General features: G+C 36.3%; 1 protein-coding gene across 1 annotated transcript in view; it reads right to left on the bottom strand.

Moving 5' to 3' along the window:
- The window catches only part of COL19A1 (collagen type XIX alpha 1 chain), a 184,830-nt gene that overhangs the window by 56,419 nt on the left and 103,577 nt on the right, over positions 1-24,834 (bottom strand). Inside the window, exons 15-16 of the mRNA XM_042826945.1 lie at positions 16,096-16,149; positions 2,072-2,125 (exon numbers count right to left, since the gene is read on the bottom strand). Coding sequence (XP_042682879.1) covers positions 2,072-2,125; positions 16,096-16,149 — 108 coding nt within the window. The remainder of the gene's footprint in view (positions 1-2,071; positions 2,126-16,095; positions 16,150-24,834) is intronic.

Raw genomic sequence — 24,834 nt, 5'->3', positions numbered from 1 at the left:
CAGACTGTAGTGAGCTTAATATTCACATTAAGTCAATTTGTTAAGCATTTTGTACCCTATGCATGACAAATTTATGATAGCAACCAGCCTGTGGGAGTGATAGTTCTGAGGCCAAAGCAGAGGCCATATCCATATTCATGAAGAGGCTGCCACTACTGTTAGAAGCAGAGTGGTAGCAGTAAGAACCACACAGCAAAATCCAGTGTGTTCTGAGCCTTGAAAAAAAGAAGACAAATGATGAATCCTGTTAAACTCTTTTGAGTATGTACAAGCTTCAGCACCTTAAATATGGGGATACGGCCAATGCATGTTAATAAGCATTACTCCTTATATAGCTTGCTTTTCATAGATTATTTTCTCAGTTGTGGAAAAAGAAGTCAAGATGCTGGTGTAACTGTATCCAAAATAAGGACTGTATCAATATGGCTATATCAGAAAAAAAAAGATCTTTAACCAATATTTAGGGCATTGCTTGCCTGAGGAACTCTGCCTGATAAAGCAGTGCTAGGGTACAGTCCCCATACAGTGCTCCTCGAATGGATCCTACCATGCTGAAAAAGAGGAGCTTTGCATTGATGTAGGAAAATCTGAAATAGTCTTAAATAAGTGCAATTTAGCATCCACTCCTTGTTTCTGGTGAGACTCTCAAAGGCCACGCATCTTCCCTGATCTGCAAGCACACCTGTGATGGCAGAAATCTGTAACAGACCTACAGTTTTTCATTGGTTCATAAAAAGTTAAGCATTTTGTATCTTCTATGTTTTTATTTTCTATTTGTTTTTACTTCAAAGGCCATTTAATGGCATTTGTATTAAGAAAGATTCTGCATCACTTCTTCCCTCGTTTCGGACACCACTGAGTCTGCAATATCATTTTAGCACTAGCAGCCCCACGGTGTACAAAACACTCAAAAAAAACAAGGCCTCAATATGAAAATGAGTAGCAGAGGAGAAGCAGGAATTTTTAGCTATTAAACCGTATGCAGGATGAATGAACATAATTTTCAATTTCTTCCCTTTTATATTTTTTTTTCCCCAATGAAAAAAAGGAAATAAATGTGATTTGTAACATTTAAGGGGTTGTGTTTTTAGATCTCTGTAAATGGCATCTATTTCAATTTATTAATTCTATTTAATGCAGCAAGATTATCTTCTCTAGAAATAAACCTGGAAGTTTTCCCTTGCTGTAAGCTTGAAGTACACAGATCAAATGTTTTGACATGAAAACTGCTGACCTTTATCTATTTCAGATAAGCATAAAATGGAATCCTCGTTTGATACTGTGAATGTGAAGCAGCAGCAGTTTACCTATTCCACAAATTTACAGCTGTTCCTTATTTGTGCACAATAGTATTTTTACAATACAATATAAAGGGAATTTTATAAATATGACCAAGTCTTCTTCTACCAAAACAAGACTGCGTTCATTATAGGTTAAGATAGCCCAGATTTATGCTTGATTTCAAATCTGAAATCACGTATGTCTTAAAAAACAAATCCCAAACCTCTTAGATCTGAGTTAAAACTGTTAGTGCTCCATTTTATAAATCCTTTCATAGAGTCATGTATTTCCTAATCTTTTTAATTCTTCAGTAAACTCATCTGAACCACAGCTGAGTGCTCATTCCAGTGCTGGGTATAATCCTCCCTGCCATTCAGGCAGTTGGCACATGCTTCACAAAGTCCTTCATCTTTCAAATTACCCCTCTGAGACTGAAATTATCCCATCTTCTACAGAGCATCACGCGTTTTGTAAAGTGAATGAATGCACAGTATTCCCATTTAGTATACATGGCTGGTCTTTCTTTGAAATGCCAGACATCTTCTGTTTCCTCCACAGCAGTTAGCATTGTAGTTATTCCCTTCTGTATTGTTCTGTGCATTCTCTTATGTTTGTGGACACAGTCCTTTTATCTCTACTGTATAAAAAGGCTGGGTCTAGAAGCCATCTGGTACAGCAGATCAACTGTTTCCTACTTTAACCAGGCTTAGGCAAGCTGTTTAAAAGCACTAGCAAAGATTACTGTTCCAGGATGGGGTGGATATTTCCTATCCCCTTGCTTGATACTCACAGGAGGTCCCGGCGGTCCCGGTTTTCCAGGGAGGCCTGGCTTGCCTCTTCTTCCCTGGAAAAAGAAAAGAGCAGCAGATGTTTATAAATGTTACTGCTAATGACTGATCAGTAATTAGAGCTTTGTTTAAAAGATTTACTGCCTTATTTAGTAGCAAGAAGGTCAGAAATTACCCAGACTGAATACTTATACAAGTCACTGCAACACCATCTAAGTCTCCAACTTCCAAGATTGTTTTTTAAAAATTACAAGAAACAGTGCATTTGCATCTCTGTAACATTTACTGTCATGTTTTAAAGCTATGTCTCAAATATGACTGCACATCGATACAGAATCCTGATGATGTGTAAATGAGTTATATTTCATCTGAATGTTCCAGAGTTTGAGATGCTAAATTGTGTCACAGCAGTAGTCTCCCTGACTCCCACTGTCAGTAAAAATGTGCAACATAACCCTGTTTACAAACACCCCCATCTTTCTCCAGTGTGTGAGAACAAACAGAAAATGCTCAGAGATTTACCTGGAAAAACAGTTCATCTTCTTCATGCAATTAGTACTATCTGTATACATACTGCAAGTGCAACATCATTTGCATTAAAACTTAAGGTCCATAAAAATCTACTTAAGTTAACAGGAGACTTTCAACTCAGTCTGAAAAAGATGCACATGTAACTAATATGATATTTTAGCAGTGAGCTCAATTGGACAACTGCTGTTTTCACACACACATTTCTTTTTAAGAAGATAACACAAAAATGGAAGTAATTCACAGTAATTTACATCCTCATTACCAAGCTGAAATCCAATGCACTTTTTTAGAAACAACAGCTGGGAATATCCAATATCTAGGTGTGATGGAAAAAAGAAAATTATATCCACACTGACTAATTTTTCCCTTGCATATAGCAAACATAAATTAACAAAAAGATTAGGGGGATGTCCCAGTGAAAACTTGGCTTAAGAAGCCAAAAAAAGGAAAATGCTTGCTGACAGCTCACAATTAGCACATAGGGAATATTTCTGTAACTGATGTTTCCTACATCTAACACTACTTCTGTATCTTATTAAATGATATCACACAGGGTGCAGAATGAAACCTCAGGAACGGAGGGGAAAACCTCAGCCTAACTCTCCAAAGGTGAAAACCCTAATGTGTAGAAACCTCTCATGCTCTGCCCCTCATTAATCACGAACTATCCTGTCATCATCTTGTTTATCCTCAGTAAGAGTGAAAAATCCCTTTCCTCATAGCCTGCAGCTCACCAGCATAATCCACTGCTCAGATATCAGAGGTGCTTCTAAGAAGCAGGACATGAGGGTGAGAAGCCCTTCAAAGTGAAGAAAGAACCCAACAAGGACTGTGGGGACATGGGACATGCTTTGTCTGTCAGGATGTGACATGGACAAGTGCTCTGCCACCAGTTTTATGAGTCAGTCAGTGTGTTTTAAGGGCACTGTGAAAAAATACATAAATTTTAAAAAATCAGCGTATTTGGAGTGCCAAATTCCTGGTCTTATCTAGCTGAGACATATGCTATGAGCTGAGCTGTTTAATCCTGTCAGCACTCGCACATGCAGAGCCACAACTGGGGCAGCCCAGGGTGAATGTTCAGAATCAAAACATGGCACCAGGTGCCTATACTGGGTTCAAAGCTCAGCACCCACCCCATGATATGTCCTCTGTTGGCTGATAACATAGCCTGTGCAGCCATGAGATGAACCAGAGCACATAAGTCAACTGAGTTAAGGACAGCTCACAAAAAGCCCTCTAATTTTTAACTTAGGTCAGGATTCAGCTCACTGGAGCAGCCTTGTAGTCAGCCGAGCATGAGAGGCCACAGTTCTGGGAAAGGTGTGCATATACACTCCCCCCAAAAAGGGACAGTTAGCTATCAGTGCCACCAACGTCACATTCCTTCTTCAGGCCTTCACCCCATATGCCAAAATCCAATTTAGATTTTAAGCTCACAGTTGAGATGTGACATTTGGACTGATCTCTACTTCATTAAAGACAGATGGAAATTAATATTTCCCTGCTCTCTTGAAAGACAGTAAACTTTCCTGGGAAAGTATGAAAACCAGCTTGAGATAATAAAGTGAGTAATAACCAAATAGGAACTGCTTCATACTTTTGAAATGTTCCTGTGAGTTATTACCACGTATACTGTTGACTTCTTGAAGCACCTTCCTTTTCCTGTTTGGTCTTATTTAAAGCATCCTGAGGAGACACATAAAATCACATCAGCCTAAACAAAGTATCAAGGAAGTGTCTCTGGGAAGAAGGCAGGGCTGTGACTGGCAGACACAACTGTGAGCGAGGTGTTAATTACACAGGAAAACACCAAATACGCTGGGAAGGCAATTCTGCCTTTATTTACAAGGTGAGCTAAAATGTGATTTATGACATATTGCCAAGTCAAGACTTGAAAAGCTTTCTGACAAAATAAATCAGTTATAAAAAAATAAAATAGAGACAGTTATTTTTCACTGCCACTTATAGATTGCCAGAACACTTAGGTGCTGCAACACAGAATAAATGCTTGCCTTACGTTTTGTCCAATTACTTTAACATCAGTCACTATAAAATATGCCATGTGCACACAAAACATATAAAACAATCACACATTTGTACTTTTAGCATTTCATTTTTGCATATTTAAATGAAAATACTGAAAACTAAACATGAAATGAAAATGCTGACATTCTCCCTCTTTGAGAGGATGAAAATCTGTAAGAATTCAACTTATAAGCTTCCAGAATAATTTTTGGATTTTAGAGATGCACACAGATCTTTATCTACTTCTTTGCAGTCCTGCTTCTCCGTAACTTCCCTGCATCAGTATGGGAACAGTACAGTAAAAGTAAAGATAAATAGTTATCATTTTTGTTTAGAATAACGTGATTTTAAAAGTTAGAATTTCTTTTGATAAGCCAATTATGGTCTTGCCTTGAGCAGACCATGACCCAGTCTGTGATTAAATATTTACATTTTCATTCTAAGTCTTCCTTCTGGCAAGAAAGAACTGCAAATGCCTGGGTGCCCTCTTGGGTTCACAGAGCGGGCAGAGCTTCAGCTCCAACCTTCCTTTCAGAAGCGGGTGAAAGCCATACCCCTTGCTGTGTTACTGCGTATGGGGCAGAGAGCTGACATATGCAGCTCAACAAACCGTTCCCTTGCTCCTTTGCAAGGATGTGTAGAAATTAAAATGCACTTAAAAAAGCATTAACTAGCTGAATAGTGTTATTTTCTGCACTCAGACACTACTTACAAGTGTTAAATTTAAAGTGAAATTAGTTACCTTTGTTGAGTTTACCAAGCAAACATTCAGGTTATAGAACAATTAAAATATAAATAACCATCCCAGGCACCACACGATTCCTTTAAATTAAAAAATGCAATATCATCTACACCAACTTAGAAAAATAAAAAAGGTAAGCGGTGTCAACAGTTGTTTCAAACTATTTAGAAAAGCATATAAGGAAAATAAAAGCAAAAGAGTTCCTGAATATTTCCTTCATGCCACATATTTTTTGTTGTTGTTGCTATTATCAATCGGCATGATAAGAACCTATCTAAATGTTATTGATGTTTTTGCCCATCCTCCTAACTCCTGAAATGCCTGTTCTGAACTAGTTTGGACAGTAGGCTCATTTCCTCTTTTCTTTAGGATAAAATTCAGCTATGATACAGACATAAATCATTTAAACAACAACTGCTTGGTCAGGGACAAAAAAATGAAATATTAAAAACAGAATAAATGAGAAATTATATGCTCCAGCAAACCCCATCTGAGTGCCTAGCTGAAGAACACAGTCAGCTGAACTCTTTATTCCTCTCTTCCTTCACTCTCTCTGTTAATCAAAATGACTTGACAAGTTTTGCCTCACATTAGATTGAAAGCTCTTCAGAAGCGAGGCTCTGTGCATCCTTGCACACGTCTGTACCCTGACTGCAGCCTCTGGGCATGGCTGCAGCTCCAATACACAATGGAAGAATTCTAAATCTATATTGCAGCTCCCTGTTGTATCATATTACATCCATCTATTCATATATCTCTAAGTATAGAAGAGTAAGACCACTAATCCTAGAGCCTAAAATAAACTGCAGATTATTTTAGGATAAAATCAAGCAGAGTTATATAGGAATACTGACAAGACATATGAAATGGAATTAATAATTTAAAGAACCCACACTTGAATATGAAGGCAAAAGGCCTTAATTACGCCTGTGATAATTTTAAAAGAAACAGCTAATTAGCAGTCCCTGAAACACATCATCATCTTTCAAAACAGAAACTAGTTCTAGAGAAAGTAGGAAGCTGGGCTTTAAAGCCCTTACTACTACAGTTATTGGACTAGATTAATGAGGCTTATGTAACTCGTTTGCCAGGATAAACTGAGATCCTCTTGCATAAACCATAAAAACAGACAAAGTGGGACAGATATACCCAAAGCAGAAAGCAGGTGCAAAGCACAGACACTGATGTTAGTGCCCACTGCATGGACACCTCAACAACTTCTTAGGAACCCAAATGTAGCTATAAAGGCAGGCTCTGAGTAGACGCTGGATTGTCTCTCCACGCACCCAAAGCTGCCTCCCAGAAACCTAACAATCTCTAGTGTCTGCAGTAACTCAACAAAACTTTCCTGCACTTCAACCTTCTCAGCTGATAAACCTAACCCTTACAAGCTCTCCTATTTTCCCTCTCTGTAGTCATTGCCCTATGCTCCTGGCTGCTTACTGAGTCCACCATAAACCACTCTGATCCAGGAGAAGAACAGGTGGAACTGCAACTGCCCTCTACTGTATGGTTTCCCATGGGCTTGCCAAGCTGCCACACCAGGGCACAAAGGCAGATGTCGCTGTTGCTGGAACAGGCTGCCCAGAGAGGTTGTGGATGCCCCATCCCTGGAAGCGTTCAAGGTCAGATTGGACGGGGCCCTGCACAGCCTGGTCTATTATTTAGTGTCGAGGTTGGTAGCCCTGCATGTGGCAGCAGGTTTGGAGATTTATGATCCTTGAGGTCCCTTCCAGCCCTGGCCATTCTGTGATTCTGTGATGTCACACAACACTATCAGTAAGACAGCTGGTTCAAAAAGTGCTGAAAAAGGAAGAGAACTAACCACAAAAATCAGAGCAATCACAGACTGAACCCTGTTTGCATCTTCAACTGTGCCATAACACAATCTTAGCATCTACCAAATGGCTGTGTGACAGGAGGCTTCCCTGAGGTGTCAACAAGCTATTTAACAGGTCTCAGTGTGAAAATATGAAATCTACAACAAATGTGCAGTCCCAATGCAGTCATTATTTCCTAGTGTGCATTTAAACAAACTTACAGAAATATTTAAACATGTCTTTGACATTTAATCATCGAACCATCCAAAAGATGGACTTAGTGATCCTTATGGGTCCCTTCCAGCTTGGGATATTTTATGATTCTATGAACACTTCACAATGCTGTTAATAGTTTAGTCAGTAACTTCGATAGTGCTGCAGTTACATTTAATTCTTAGAAATCTTATGGTTTGAATGTTCTATTTCCTTAATTGGAAATCCACCTTCTAGTCAGTGAAACATTGGTTACTGCAGTAATAAAATATTGGGACCTGAATATGCAATTTCTTCTCTCCTCTTAACCTTGACCATGAGGTTATATGATGGTAACTTGAGTACAGCAAATTAACCTCTATATTAAGTATTAAATGTAAATAAACTCACAGGAAATCAGAAAGCTGTTTGCAGAAAACAAGAGAAAGCCTACAACTCACACCCCACTAAATCTTTCACAGAAACATGGCTTACAGAAGCGCAGAGCTCACAAGGTCCTAATTCTCTGTTTTGGAAAGGAAGTCACCAGGGAACTCCTTGCTAATGCAGAAGCATTTCTTCACTTGATGTTGGCTTTCTAATTTTAGGCATGATTCCCAATAAAGACTACTTTCTTTTGTATTTATAAAATGCTAAAAGAGATTAGCTAGTACTCTTTAAAGTGTTTAATAAGCACCAATGTAATGCTTAAACAAGCACAGCAACGCCAAGAAGTAAAATGCTACAACCTAAATTCTGCATTGCTTCGAACAAATCTCTACACGCAATCAGTGACAATTGTCAAGTGTACCACAGAAATGCATTTTCAATACAAAATCACTTGCAGAGGTATTTTCAACTATATTTAGATTTTTTATAATGAACACTTTAGTTTTGAATTATAAGAAATAGCTTCCTATTCTCTTAAGTTTTTATACCTTTTGCTAAGAAATACAAAAAAATTGATAAAAAGTATTTGGAAAGTAGTTCAAAAGTTCTAACTGAGATCTTAAAACTGAAATGATTTCTTTCCATTGTTCTCTGTACCTTCTCTGTACCTTAGTGGTTCCTTATTTTGCTTTTTATTCAGAAACCCCCCTCTTTCACATTAACCATTTCAGACTGTTAAATAGCTGAGTGAAGGAATGTACATGACTCTAACTTCAAGAAAGTCAGACCAAAGCATTACATACTTAAAAACAACTTACATCAAAGTCTCAGTCAAAGGAATGACTGAGAAGATTAAAAGAGATTTCGAAACTCCAGAGCTACAACTGTGAAAAATGTTGTTTGTGCTGTGCCAGAAGCCTAACCTACTATGCAGTAATTATCATTGCTCTGTAAAGCTTGTTTTACAATTGGTTGAGTACAACATTTACTCACTGAACTAGAAAACAAATTATGTCAAAGAAAAGTTTAAGTTCTATAAATCAGATAAATGCAATCTGAATTTAAATTCATTTTCATATTTGTATGCCATTTTAAATAACTAAGTTAAGAAAATCTAATAATTCTCCACCCAATTATTTATTTAGGAAGATGTTCCCCTGTGCCATAATAATTTTATTCATATTTGATTAGAGAAACTTGTAATCTCAGACAGTAAATTGATTATTTAATAGGGAAATATTGCAATTTCACAAGGTCTCTCTAAACATGCCATTTTAGTGAGATCACTGTTGACACAGGAGACAGTATAGCTCTAAGGATTCTTGGTTTTATGATGCATTTCACTTATCGCTGAGCTAATGCTGAACAACATCCTCCCTAAAGTATTTCGTACTATAAACATACAAATTGGAAATTAGGGAAGTTGTAAGGAAGTTGCTTCAAAAACATTTACTTCAAGACACCTGCAATTTCCTAAGGAATAGAATATGGTTGTAAAAAAAGATTTGTAAATGTTTGAACTGAATTCCTCACTGGATCCAAGGCAACCACCATGGTGGAGAACTGGTCAGCTTAAGTACATCTGAAGCATTTCCAAAAATCTTGTTAATCTATAAAAATGAAGATGTTTGTCAACTATGCTGACAGTACTGTTTAGAGCTTCTCCGAGGATGGAGGCTCCACAACTTCTCCAGGGAATATATTCCAGTGTTTGTCAACCATCATTGTAGAAAAAAGAGTTTTCTTTATATTGAGATGTAATTCCCTGCTTTTCAATTTGCACCCACTGCCTTTTATCCTACCTGCAGGTACTGCTGAAAAGAGTCTGCCTCCCTTTTCTTCACTGCCTCATGTCAACTATTTATACACATTCAAGTATTTATATACATTGATAAGTTTCTCAAGAACCTTCTTTTCTTCAGGCTGAAGTCCCACCTTTCTTTGCCTGTCCTTACGTGAGAGATGCTCCAGTGCCTTTAACCCTCTTTGTAGCCCTTTCCTAGACACATTGCAGAAGCTGTATGTTTCTTGGTATGGTCTTGCCAGTACCAAGTAGAGGGCAATGACCTCGATGATGGCCTAGTAATGGACTTTTTTGACATGTAGGTGGATTGCTGATTCATAATCTGCTTGTCCAGCAGTTTGGAATTAGTGAGTCCTGATGCCATGGGTTTTTATTCTCCAGATGCAAGATTTATTAAACTTCAGATGATTTATTTTTATCCAGTTCTCTGTCAACTTGCTAAGGTATGCTCTACTCCATTCTCTTAATGAATGCCTTAATGAAGACACTGGCTCCAATATTGAGCCCCGGGGTATACCGTTATCGACTTACCTCTGATTGGACTTTGTGGCACTGATCACAAGTCCCAGGGCCCAGTTATTCCCCTGGTTTTCCAAAATCATTGCTGCTCCCCTTATCTAACCTGTACTTTGTCACCTTGTCTATAATGAAGATATGGAAGAAGACATCAAAATTTTTACCTGATAGCAACAACACACACTATTCTCCCATTCATCGAACTAATCACCTAACTGTAGAAGACAATAGGATTGCTAAGCACTATTTCCTCTTCTCAAATCCACATGGACTACTCCCAATCACCTACTTGTCCTTCATGTGTTTGAAAATGGTTTCTAGGAGGATTTCCTTCATCACATCATGCCTGCAGATACGTGGATCTTTCTTACGCTTTGTGAAGATACAAGTGATATTTTTGTTCTCAGTCTTCAGGAACCTCTCCCAGCTGACATAATCATTCAAAGACAATCAAGAGTCACCTTGCAATGACATCAGCCAGCACTCAACACGTGTGTGCAACCTTCAGACTCTAGTTACATTCACTTTGCTTAAGTGCTATCCTCAGATTGGGGAAGTCTTCCTCCAGACACTCCTTTTGCTTTCAGGAGCTGGGATTCCTCAAGGCTGGTTTTACTCGTAAAAACTGATGCTATGCAGTCTGTTGACCTTGTCCCACAGCTTTTTCACTGGATGGCACAGTTCTGCAGCATGTCCCAGCTTCAGTGAGAGGCCCCAGGCACCCTTTCCACCCCAAGGTTCACTGAGTTGCATCCTCCTTCTGAAACTGTTTGCGTCCAAAGAAACTGACAGCAAAGCAACAGCTTCTTCAACACTACTTGGGCCATATGACCTCTGGCCATCATCTAAGTAAGTGTATGTTGGGCAAGGAAAGTTTGCTAGTCACTTGCCAGAAGTCTCCAGACTCTAAAAGCTCAGGAAGACATCAAGAAGATCTCAAAAAAGCAGAGCACAGAAACTGCTTCATGAGCTGCTGTGTCTGTTAGTTATATTTTAGTCCTGGCTCCCACATATGAAAAAGAAAAATGACAATTTCTGGATTTCAAATTATAGCTGCCTGACAAAGTTGCATTTATGTTTTCCATTAAAAGAATTTTTGGAATTAATGTATTATATTAAAAAAAATCACTTTCAGAAAAAAAATAATTAAATGCATAAAGTTCAGGGAAAATTAGTGCCACCAAGATACCCAACTGAAGTTAAACGTTAATTTGTAACACCTCTGTCCTTATATTTTGCAAATATACATTTCATTACACTTAACATGGAAGATGGACTATACGTGACTCCCTAGTCTATATTTACAAATGTAGAAACTTTAAAGAAAGTACAGCAACATGTCAAAATTATTTGGAGGCTAAAGAAAATTCCTTACATGGGGTGCTAAAGAACCTTTGTTTTCTCAAAAATAAATGGAATGGTGATTTGATTACACAAAAAATATCTTTAAACATCTCCTTAATGCAGACATGACAAAGACTATTTTTTGAAAGATCAAGCTACAAGCTCAAGGGTAAAGAATAATTTTTTGAAATTTCAGGTAACACTGGAATGATCAAGCAGACTTACGAAGTCTATTGTTGATGTCTTTCAAGTGGAAACTATACTTCTGAGAAAGAAACACCTAGCCAAAGTGCAGGCTTATTGAGAGAAATAATGATGTGCTGCTTAATGCAGGAGGTCAGAAGTATATGGTATTTGTTCTCCACGGTTTAAATTCCATGCGATGCTAGGATAGCATTCATACTTTCGATTTTTTTCTTGGTGAGGGACTTTTCTGAGTAACACGTGATTGCTTTCTGAAGCTCCTCATGTAATTTGAGTGATGGTGTAATACTATCAAGTTGCTGTGGTGGTAATATGCTACTCCTAGTTCCTGAAAGCAACAAAAGGGAGACTGAAAAATGAAGAGGAAATTGTATCTATTGTCCAATTCTGCCAGTGACCAGAGCTACAGATGAAGTCTCTTCCTTAGCAAGGACTCCTAACTAACACAAACCACTTTGTTAAAGTTACAGAAAAAACAAAAAACACATCTGAAGTTACTAGTGGTACAGCAAAGAGATCTGCTGGCCTTTTCACAAGAACAGCAAAAGTTTGTGATGACTGTTGATGTTAACTTGGGTTAACTCAAAATAACTTATAAGATGAAAGTTAGTAAGTAAAATAACAGGCAAGAAACATTTACAAATATTTTTTGTTACTAAATTCTAGAAAACATGAAAAATGCTAGAAACAGCACAACATAGAGACAGCAATTTTTGAGGAAAAACCAGTTTTGTAACTGATCAGATTTGAAAATGCAATGAAATTTGAATAACAAGAAGGGCAGAAACATAAATTTGGAGAATACAACGAATGAGAATGATTTTTCAGAATAAGATACTAAAAATGAAATATTTCAGTTCTCAAAAAAAAAAAAAAAAAAAAGAAAATTAAGTAGAAAATCCATCTTTTTTTTGTTCTTTCACTTAGTGTCTACTCCATGATCAAACTAGACCCTCCCCTAGGAAAGTTCATTAGCTAGGCTTAAACTATGCACCTCAAATATAAACGGACCTTGTGTTACATTTTACTGCAAAGACTAATGATCTGACAACCTCAAAGTCAGTAATGCTTAACATCTTCCCTTTTTATTATGCAGTTTGGTTTCCATGGCAACATTATTTAGAAAGAAATACAAACACTTGAATCACTGGTGACAAAAACCCCACACTTCAAATTGATACTGGTTTGCTTGAATTTGAAAGCACCTTACAGATAGCAATTCAAGTGAAGATGGACAATATCGTAGAGATAAGATCTATCTATTTCAGATCCTCATCATAAATAGATTTTGCACCTCTGCGTCAATTTTGCAGTTTCTTTCCATTATATTTACTGTCAAATAATTGTTCTTCCATGATTTTATTTTTATTTTTACATTATTGGACAGAAGAACATGAAACATACTTAAAATACATGCACACAGTACCATATAATTCAGCTCACAGAGGAAATGAGAAGGTCCACATGAGCTGTTTTAAAAAGCAGTGGGAAAGGGAAGGGAAATTTAAGAAAATCCTGGAACTGAAACATGAAGAACATGTTATTGGTTTTGGTAAAGGGAAAAGTAGAGGCTGAAGGAACAGGTATAACAAAGGAGATGTGAGAAGAAGGTCCCAGTTTGTGGAAAAAGAATGGGAAGTAACAAATTTACTCTTAAAAACATAATTAATACTAATAATAATTAATAAATTTAAAAATACTAGACTTCCAGTTCTTTTGTGTTGAGTTCTTTTACTGAGAAAAAAAAAATATATATATATATATTTCTACTAAAGCAAAGAAATAATATGCAAACAAATCCAATCTTTATTTATTATTGCACTAATTTTTCATGGCTGTACCACTTCAAATTTTCAGTGTGTTTGGAGTTTTTTCTTAAGCAACCACAAAGAGCTTTCAGGTTCTCACCTCCCCCATTCTAAATGATCTCTCTATGCTTCATTTCTGTAAACATATTATATTAGTGTACACCACCTTCTGTAAACTCCTTCATCCTTTGGGATACCTTGAAAGCATCCAGAGAAAAGAACTTGACAGAAGATATTTTGCACACTTCTATCATTAAATTCCATTGCTGAGCTATGTTTGTACCATCGTTTACAAGCCTCAGTTCCTTACCTAAAGCACCAGCTCTGTCATGGATCTTTTACACGTTTCTTTGAGTTTTTGACATATAATTATCAATAATGTTAATTTTCCTCAGTTCCTTAGATCCTTCTAAGTAGTCAATGATCTCTAGCACACACACTTAATGATTCTCAATTTGCTACTATTTTCAATAGTAGCTTAATTTGCAAAAGAACTGAGCATTTAAAAATATTGCTGACCTGGGAATTAAAACTGAGTATGACAATGTACAATGAAACTGGAAAGTGTAAGAAGTTCAGGTTCTCAAAGTTTGGCACTCAAACATATTTATTTTTAAACGTTTTGAAATGCATGATTTATCCCTAATATGTTTTAGTTGTAGCCCATAAAATGGACACAACCACATCTTTAAAAATGAACAAAATGTTGAAAAAAAATCATCAAGTGTTACATTTTTTGCTTTCATGTTCAAAAGAGGGCCTATGACTAAACCAGTTCTTCATATAATGTGAAAGAATTGGAGTATCTGCTGGAAGTACAACAGAGGAACATGACATCTATAATTAAATAACAAGGAATATTTAATAGCCATTAGATATGTGCCGTCCTGTTTGGCATTAAATAGAGCAAAGTTCTTGGTACGAACAGTATGTTACAGTGTAATTTAACTTATTGGAAATGCAAATGTATATGGGAATTGACTGAAAATTGCAAACTGTTATTAATGGTTGGGTGGGGGTGATCAGCAGACTGAGTCTTGTGACTATCTCACGGGCAGTAAAATAAGGATGGATGCTGAGAATCTGAAGTCTACAGTTCCTATTATTTGGATCAAAGCAACGGTGTGGTGGCTTAGATTATAAAACAATCATCACTCCTGATTTTACATCTACTAAAGTGAGATAGCAGTTAAATTTTATGTGTGGATGGGAAATAGCCATGATAAATTTACCAACCCCCTAGTTTCCACTGAGAGAAAAAAAAAAAAAAAAAGACATCTTGAAATTAATTTATACAGAATTATAGATAATAAATCGTATTTGCTCTACTCTGAACCTTGGCCACAAAAAAATGAAAAATTCGAACAGAAATGCCTCTAAAAAACAGTTATATTTGTAACTGTTCCTAAATGAGAAGCAGTAAACTGCATATCTGAAGATTCAACACTCCACATAAAAACATGCTAACACATGATAAAACTGACTATCTGTATCTTCCTAGTATTCTGAATATCTAACTGGGTAACAGTAAGACTTGTAGAAATTATAAAATCCTTAATAAAAACCCATAATCCCATGTTTATATTTGCCATGTAACTTTCTAATCTACCTTACTCTGTTAACTTTTTCTGAGAGGACTCACTAGTCTTACTTTGAAGTGTAAATAACCTCAGCTTTCAACTTCATGTTTAACTTAAGTCAGTGCTATTTTTATAAATTAAAGAAAATAGTGAGGCAAAAATTTGAGTAATGGTCTGTAGGTCTTAAAACTCTCTCTTCAAGAACTGGTCTTACATTATTATTACTATTACTAGAATTATTAAGCTAGCCTTTAATAATTCATTGTGTTTGACTAAGGTCAATGATGAATGATATTAAAACCTTCCACTCTAGATAACTTAACTGAAATACTAAATATTATGATACCAAAATTAAATATTTTCACAAACTTTTAGGAGCAGAAGAGATTTATAAACTCTCAAGACCAAATAATTTCTTCATATATTAGCATCATAAATATTCATTATCTGTTTCACTGAAATACCCAAGTCAGTAAGTACGGGAAAGAAATGCATAACATACACATATAAATCCATCAATTACTTCATTATAATAAAATTCTCAATAACCAAACATTTATTTAATGAGTATAACATTGTGTTGCTTTTTTAGCTCATAGCATCTCTTTTTTTTTTTTTTTTTAATATATATACAAATATATATTTATGCTTGGCAGGGACTCTGGTACAATGGCATCTACAACAAAACTTGGGTCATTAGTTCTGGTTTCTAATGTCATAGATAATACCCTAAATGCATATACCTTACAAGTAGTAAGACATGGTCTATTCCTACAATAAAACTAAAACTCCTGAGAAACGCTAATAATCTTGCACTTAAAATTCCAGTGGAAATGTTGCACAATGACAATATCCACCTCGGTACTGTCAGTCATTAAAACATTGTCTATGGTTTAAATTGTTAAATCTCCTTCAACTGAAGAGAAACCTCAAATGTCAAAGCTCAGTTCACTGTCAGCATGTTTCATACTCAGCTGCTACCTTTCAATTTTTTATCAGTGCTTAGAAAGAAGTCACACATCAAGGTCAGTAAGCGCACACAACAGCTGTTCACAAAGTTTACTCACCCTTTGACCTTCTTTGCCAGGTGGACCTTGGGGACCCTCCAGCCCTGGAAAACCCTGAAAATGCAAACATTAAACAAATATAACATTCACTGTTATTTTCTTTGTCTATTATTTAATACTAGTAAGACTAAACCAAAGAGCCAGATGTCAATACAAAGCATTTGTTTGTAATAATAAAAACAAATTATTTGTAATAACTTCTTTCATGGAAGGTTGTATTCAGGTATGAGGAAAAAAATGCAACAGTAATTATTAATCATATTCCCCCATATAGAATCATTTGAAAACAAGGAGGTAAATCAACATTACTTAAGCAAAATTGTAAGCACAGTTATCTACTGTTTTGCATGAAGATCTATTTATTTGGTGGAGTTAGGATGCTATAAGAAAGCAAACCACCTATGTTAAGTCAGTGACAGCTTTATAACTCAAATTCACACACAGGCACTGGAAGTGGGGGAAGGGAAAGGAGGGGAGGGAAAGAGACTAAATATAGCAGGCGGCCTTATGCTTTCTTTATTGTAAGAATCAGTTCTATGCAGTTTCCTCTGTGTGCCTGGGCTGGGCTTTTCAAATCATTCTGAGCCACTCTGTCTTTCCCTCTCCTTAGACCAGGTGCAGGAGTTTGGGGTATTTTGAATATACTCTCAACATCTGAGCCTTCCATCCAAACTCAGTGCAAGAGCATGCAAGATTGACTGCAGTTACAGAATCACAGGCTGCTTCTGAGCAATGAGGGTTTTAATTTTGTATCTGATTAGTGTACAATATAATCATAAAGTCTTCTCATAACAGCTTTGTGCTAAGAAGGCTGCCCCTTCTCTTAATTTATGAGTCACCTTGGAACATTTTTTTTTTTTTTTTTGAATGACTTCAAGGAAACGATCCAATTTCCATTATAGCAACAAGAAATATGAAATGAATTTCAATGTAATCAGCAAAGAGCACTGAACATATATACGTCCTATAATTTAAAGAAAATTGAATTTAATATTGCCTATTCTTATAGGGTATCAAAAAATCAAGATTTTCTTAACTATTTAAATTACTATTGCTTGTGTATTGCTTCAATATACTTCAAGTTGAAATATTTTAATATTTGTATGCTTGGCCAAATTCTGAAGTCCTGTAATTATCATAACTTTAAAAAATGCCCAGAGTTCTAGAAAAGAATTAGAGAATTTAATTTATGAACTCTAAAAATAAACTTGTGAAAGTGGACATGGAAAAGTTGCTAGCTTATAACACTTTAAAGGATATTTTCAGCCAATTTGAAGGAAGGCTGACATCAGTCATAAATGAAAGCAGACTATTCAAGAGTTATTTCTTATCTTTACTCTCAAACACTGAAGTCATTATTTCAATTCTGTATAATAGAAACAAGAAAAGGTTTTTGAATCTTTTACAAAATTTATGCACGCTATTTCCTAAAAGTTTATGGAAGTAATATGCAAGACAATTTTGTGTCCAAATCCCAGCAAATTAAATACAGCAATGTACCTTACACAGGCACAAACACATACAGCAATCCATGAATGAACTCTGTAAGCCTCTTCTACTGTCTCCTGAAGGTAGTTTAAAAATTTGCTGAGAATTCTTCCAACCAACTATTAGCAATATTCTGTTTTGCAGAGAAATTCTGGGAATTCAGGAAGAGGTGAAGTTCTGTTTTGTTAGTACTTCACTTTTAGTGGCAATTTTATGTAGGGGAATGAAATGAAAGCCTGCAATGTCAGTTTTATGAAGGAGGAAATAATGAGCCTCACATATCTGTACAATAAGGTTCCAAGGGAATAAGAATTATACAACAATATAACTGCACTATAATGATAATTAACAGCCAACATTTTTGTTCTAGGCCTACTTTAATTCTTTTTCTTCTTTCTACAATATTATCGTAATAAAAAAAGGAACCAGATAAAAAGGTTTATCTGCAAGGAAAGGGAGGAGATCTGCTTACAATTGGTAAGAAGGCAGGGAGGACTACTCTGTACAAGGAGCCATATCCTGACATTGAATCTGAGGTAAAAGTTCACACTACCTTCAGTGGGATCTTTGGCTTAAAAAGTGATATGACAATATTGGCAATGGCTGTAAAGCTGCAATAACTTAGCAATGGTAATGTCTTAGCAATGCTTAGCATTCAGCATTCATTGGATGAGATCCTGGAAATGTAACTGAAGAAGAAACCCACAGAAGGAATGAAAATAAAATTTCTCAACAGTGAAATCTCTCTAATGGGATGAATAAAAAACCTTGCTAAATTCCTAAGAAACTTGGCAATCAATTTAACAGTTTAGCACAGAAAAATATAATTTTTATGAAGGCAGAGCAGTTTCTATTTAGATCTTTATCCTCTTCAACTTCTGGGTACCTCCCTCTGAACACTAAAGGACATATTCTCCACTCCCTCAAATTACAGGGAGCATAGACAGTCAACAAACTTTATCAGAGGATCTCACTGCAGACAGAAAGGGATAGGTTATATATTGTCATGTGGCCTCAAAGGACATGCTTTGATTGTGTGGGACAACATCCAAAGTAATTAAAATGATACATTATGTATCAGTTTTCAATCTAATAGTACTGCACTGGTAACAGAACGGGTATGGCAATGAGGTGTACAAGGCATAAAGGCAGACAGGAAAACAGTAGCATTCCAGTGGCATCAGGCTGGCAGGAAAATATAATGCGTACTTAAAGATGGCCTAAAACACATTCTTTCTCCTGACTCCGGCCACCATTGAGGTCAGAAGATGCTGTCCTTTCAACTATTTCATTGAGAAATAAACTAAATATATGCAATCTATACGGCCTGTACCTTTTGTTGACCACAAAAGTCTCTTGGAGTTGTCTGCCTGAAGAAGCTTAAAGAACACGGAGTGGAAATGTCTCAAACATTAAGCCTTGAGGGGAAAAAAAACCACCAAAAACACAACAACCAATAAACTAGAGTGGACTCAGATACACCTGAAAATCTTTTCTGGCAGCCCAATGGGCCAGTTGCACCCTCATCAATCTCTGATCCTTGTGGGCCCTTTCCAACTCAAGGTACTAATTGTGATTCCATGAGCTCATGAAATCCACTATAATGAGTAAAAATAGCTACAAAAGATAAAACATTATATACTGCCAGACTTTAAGGAATTATACAAGATCCTGTGGCTCTGGGCAGCCTGCTCTAGTGACCTCACCCATGGCAGGGGGGTTGAAACTAGATGATCTTTGAGGTCCTTTTCAACCCAGGCCATTCTATGATTCCATGATCCTGGAAATGAAGTTAAGAATGGAAATTTGTGGATTTCTTTATAAGAGCTAGATCTATGGCAAACGTCGGCAAAGGAAAACATGTTGGTTGTAAAGCTAAAGAAAAAACAAGTAATGTGTAAAGCACAAGCCCACAGAAAAATGGCCTTTAAACAAAAAGATCAAAACAGATAAAGGTTTAGTCAACAGAAGAGAGGAAAACTAGTGTACTTAAAAAATTATACCATAAAATAAAAGAACTGTTAAAACAACCAACATTTAATAAAAAGTGTCTGTAGGAACTAGCATTTTAAGACAGTATTTTTGGCCAGTAATGGAAGATAAAACTAATGAGAATTATTAACCTTGAGATAGTAGAAGAAAAAATATGTTTAGAAGCGATAGAAAAATCAGCTAGTGAGTTCAGACAATTAAGCAATTTTAAGTTTCACAAGGTATCAGTTTAAAATGTAACAAATGGCACGTAGCCAAGAAATTGCTCATCACAAAACTAAAATCCTGCCATGTGACCATGCAGGTACAAAAACATGTTAAAATACCTGGTATATCAAGACATATTTCTACAGAGATATATGGTGGAATCTTAATTGATATACTTAATTTTTACTGTGTTCTTGTGAATTGAAAACCAAAACAAAATGGAAATGCTGAAGCAGAAGAGTGAAATTGAAGTTGTTATATTTATTACTTCCCCTGGAAGCTTATGATTGATACCAAAAGAATACTGTAAAAATATTTCACATGCCAGTGTATTTTTGCTATTCTGAAAGTTGTCTCAAAATGTAGCTGATTGTTTCCGAAGCAGGCTATACAGCTATCTCATGCACTCTTAGGTAGGGCTGCAGAAACAGATTTATGTGCATAGCAGCCTTTCTTTCTCCTTAAAAATTAAAAATACTATACAAATACTTACAATAGTAAGAAAGGTCTAATCATGGCACAAAAAATGATAGCTTATTATAGACTTTTATAGACTTTCTGTCTTGTGTACACAAACAGCTGTCATCCATTTTTTCTTCCTTGCTATGTACTTCAGCAAACATATAACCTAATTTTTATGCAATAAAGGCTGCTAGACAGGGAGAAAGTGCATGAGACAAGTCAAGCAAAGACACAAAGCCTGAATTAGGTATGCAGAAGAAACATGAGGCAGTGTAAGAATGACTCATTTATTGCCATTTGAATACGTAAGCTTTTGTAATGAAAAAACGTGCTACTTTAAAAAGACTTAGCTATAATAGACATTATTTGGCAACCATAGTTGGTATAGTTCTGCTGAAATAAAATCAACAATAGAATTTTTATTTATTTATTTTTACAAGCAAGTCAGTAGGCAATTCCCACGGCAGAGACTTGACCTAATTCTTCAACACACAGTTCTCACTAGGATATAGAAAGGCTGCCATTCTGATAGATTTAGATATATAATGATCCCTTTTAAAATTAGCAAGCAGAGCAGTATGAAATCACAAATCAATACAGTAAGAAGAGACCACCAATCTGAGTTTTTAAGTAACTGAATGCGTGATTGTAGTAAACTCCTGCAGTCTGAAATAACCAAAAAGCATTGGTCACCTGCCAAACACTGCTTTTAGGATCACAGAATCACAGAATGGCTTGGGTTGGAAGGGATCCCAAGGATCATCGAGTTCCAACCTCCCTGCCACACGCAAGACCACCAACCTCCAGATCTGGTACTAGACCAGGCTGCCGAGGGCCCCATCCAACCTCGTCTTGAACGACTCCAGAGATGGAGCATCCACAGCCTCTCTGCGCAGTTTGTTCTAGCACCTCACCATTCCCTCTGTAAATCCTCCTCCCTGACATCCTCTTCCGAAGGATGTTATTGCTTTTGCTGCATTCATGCAAAGATACAATTCAACTAGATCTTAATCACCTATGGATCTGGAGATATTAGCAGCCAACAAATCTACTCCACAGCTCATGATTTTCACTGTGGCCCTGCTAAGCTATTTTGAAGGTATTTTCCTCCTTGGCTTGCTACTCTGATACGTACTGGGGAAATCACTTTCCTCTTGAAAGAATGGGCTACTGCTCTCAGTAAGCAAAAGAGTTGAAATATAAACACCTTCCCAACAGTCCAAATGGCTAAACTATTAGTTTCCCAGATAAACTATTTTCTGTCACTGTCCCACTTTTCTACCTTAGAGAAGATCGAAAAGCATGAGGAAGAGAGAGATCTTAAAATTCAGCTGTGGTGGTTTTCTCTTATCCACAGGATTGCCTACACCGAAATCCACAGAGCAAGATAGCAGACATTACTGTATACAAAGTTTTGCTAAAATTAGAAAGATGGTACAAGAAATTCTCAAATGGATGATTAATTTGTTACTGCATTATCATTTTGGTGAGGAAAGTTAGACTGTCACTTACTTCAAATACCCCTATCATCATCAACATTTGCAAATGCAACCTCCCTCATGTTCTTACTGAAGTAAGTTGGGTTGGCAAGCTGAAACATTCCAACCTCGTTTTTAGCCTGTTACTGCTACCGCAATAATCCTGCTGCTTTGCTCTTAAGTTCAACATGGGATAGAACCCATTTTTATTTATTTTTTTCAGACAGAACTGCCACCAATCTACTTACTTCTGTGGGAAAGGAGACAGTATTTAGAGTAAATATTTCAGACTGCAAGAAAACATGTTTAGACATATTTTCATGATAATTGATTACTGATTCAAACAGAAAATGGATTCTCATTGATCTCATTACTCTTGATGTTTGATCACTTCTGTAATTCTCTGGTAACTTCCCTTGAAATTTACTTTGCTTCAGAAATGATCATTTCAAAGGAAGGTTGGAAGCCTAATCTCACAGAACTTCACACTTCATTAACCTAGTACTTTTAATAGACTTGGGCTTATCTGCCCAAATCTAGAAAAGAAATCATTTAAAATCCTGAAAAGTAATTTGAAATTACTCTTTACATTGATGCCTGCTGTGAATAGAAAAGCATATGGGACTATTCTCTAATCATTCCTCTAAGGAAAGACATATAGATCACATTCATGAAAAAAACCTGTCTATACCTTATTTAATTACAAAGTAATTAAAAATTAATTTAAAAGTAAATAAATTTAATTAAATAAGTCAAAACTGTACAAAGTAAAGTTTCCCTTAAGCTTATAACATTACCTGAAAAGAATGAGAGGATAATAATAGAGACACCTATTGGGCATGAGTCTTTGTCCCTTCTCAAGTAACACAAGTCATCCACAGGAGATGAATGAATTGCAGAAGTCAAGATAAGCAAAATTTGGTACATGAATTTTCAAAAAGAATCACCTGAAACACTGCAGCCAATTACAACAGCAAAAACAGTACATTACGCCTGCAGAAGCCAAACAACTATAAACGAATTTGTGTAGGTATTTGCTAGAAAATATTTTACTAGGAAAAAATTATTACAATTTTAGCTTTATACAAATAATCACAGAAGCTACAAAAGAGAAGATGAGTAATCAGTCACTGTTGTTTGTTTACCAAGGAAATAGTTGAAAGTGACCACAGTACTTGCCTGGGCCTGAACCTAACCTGCACCCTGCAGACAGCTCCATGCCGCGCTTGTACGCCAGCTCCCTTCAGCTCGATTTAACCAGCCTCGGAAGCCAACATTCCAACTATCTGTTTAGTAAGCAAGTCTCGGGTACTTCTGTCTGTGGTCGACTTAAGACTTGGCTTCTGCGTAAACACTTGGTGCCATCTGGACGACTGTTTCATAACTCTTGAAAGGGATAGGTTCACAGGAACGTACAGACGGACACTCGTTTTCCTCAGGAACTAAAAGCAGCATATCGAGTGTCAAGAGAAATAGTTATAATATATTTTACAAGAGACTGCTGCACTACCTTCCCTCACCTGTCACTTCTCTGACACGACATGCACACACTTAAGCTGTGGATGACAGAAAGAGGGAGCTGCTTAGCCAGCTGTGTCATTTCAGAAGACAGCCACTAGCTTCTCAAACCAAATGCCACGATTTGACGAGACTGACCAGCAAAATAGTATGGTCCCTGCTTTTTATTCTCTGAATAATCCATTATTATGGTACAATTTATCAGAGAACTTAGAGAAAATAAACATATTCCTGAATTATACCCACATGAAGTGGGTATAATTACGGAGAAAATTTCAAAATGTATTCCCAAGTTGCTCCATAATAAATTTTAAAATACTAAAGAAGAGAGATCTAGTATTTATACATCACCACAAAAAAATAAAATACCACAGAAATAAATGTAATCACAAATAAAGGGTGAGACTCAATCATGACTTTGGACTACTCCTATAAAACTACTACCAGAACTAGTGAGATATATAAAAAAATAAAGAAAATATATAAAAAAAAAAGAAATATATATCTCAACTTATGTAATGTTAATTCATTTCTTGGAAGCATATACAAAGTTAAATCCTTACTAAAAGTACTTAAATACATGTGTTGCAATTAGTAATCTAAGTCATTAAAATGTATTTGTATTTATAATGCATGAATCAAATAAACTTAAAACTTCCTGTGATTACTGCTTTCAGTAAGATTCTAGTAAAGCCTCTACTTTCTTATTCTTATTTTTTGCAGCTAAGCATATTTTGCACTACAGTGCTGGTTCCTTCTTCTCTACCTCATCATGCCAGAATGAAGAAATTGCATTAATGAGCTTCCATATCTGCCTTAAAAACACATACTGAAACACATGGGCTGTAAATCTAATCCCAATCCTACTAACCATAGAAAAAGTCAGGCAAAAATCTCAATTCTGAATTCCTGCTATCGTAAAGAAGAAATTTTATTTGATGCACAAACTTTGATTTTGGTAGAGATTTACTGGTAAATGACATTAAACAAATTTGGTCAGCTCTAAGTGTATTTTTCAGAGCAATGAACTTTTGATCCATGAAATTCCTCCTTGAAACTGATAACATAATTTTTGCTTCTTAAAAGCCACAGTATTATTTCCTGTTTCATAGCTTGTTTTACGCTCATTCACTTGTCAGGTTTTTACATTTGTTGAGTATTTACAAACTCTGCCATATATACTCAAGTGGAGTAGCCCTCATTCATTAGAGAAGCTACAATTGCTACACCTGTCAATCAAACTTTTAAAAAATACTGCCAGATTTTTCCTCAATGAACTGATAATTTCATTATCTTCTGCATGTTCTCATGTTGGACGGCAGAGAAGTCTTACTATGCTTCCAACAGGATTTCTCCTCAGGATTTCCCAAGACATTTTAGACACAGGGTCTAAAGACCTCTAGACTCATATCACTTAGACTTTCACTATTCCTGCTACCTCTGGCTACAGACTTCTGTAGATGAACTATAGACAACTTCATGTAGACCCCAGGACTACCATCCAGCTACTTGGGAATCACTTCAGTAAAGCATTCTCAGCCTTTTTGTAAAGCTCATGCTGCCCATGATGAGGACAGGACTACAGTGAAGGTCT

The sequence above is a fragment of the Centrocercus urophasianus genome, unplaced genomic scaffold, assembly GCF_019232065.1.
Source record: "Centrocercus urophasianus isolate 14NV4802_14NV808 unplaced genomic scaffold, USGS_Curo_1.0 seq_10, whole genome shotgun sequence".
In the NCBI taxonomy this organism is placed as follows: Eukaryota; Metazoa; Chordata; class Aves; order Galliformes; family Phasianidae; genus Centrocercus; species Centrocercus urophasianus.
This window is presented reverse-complemented; position numbering and strand designations above follow the sequence as displayed.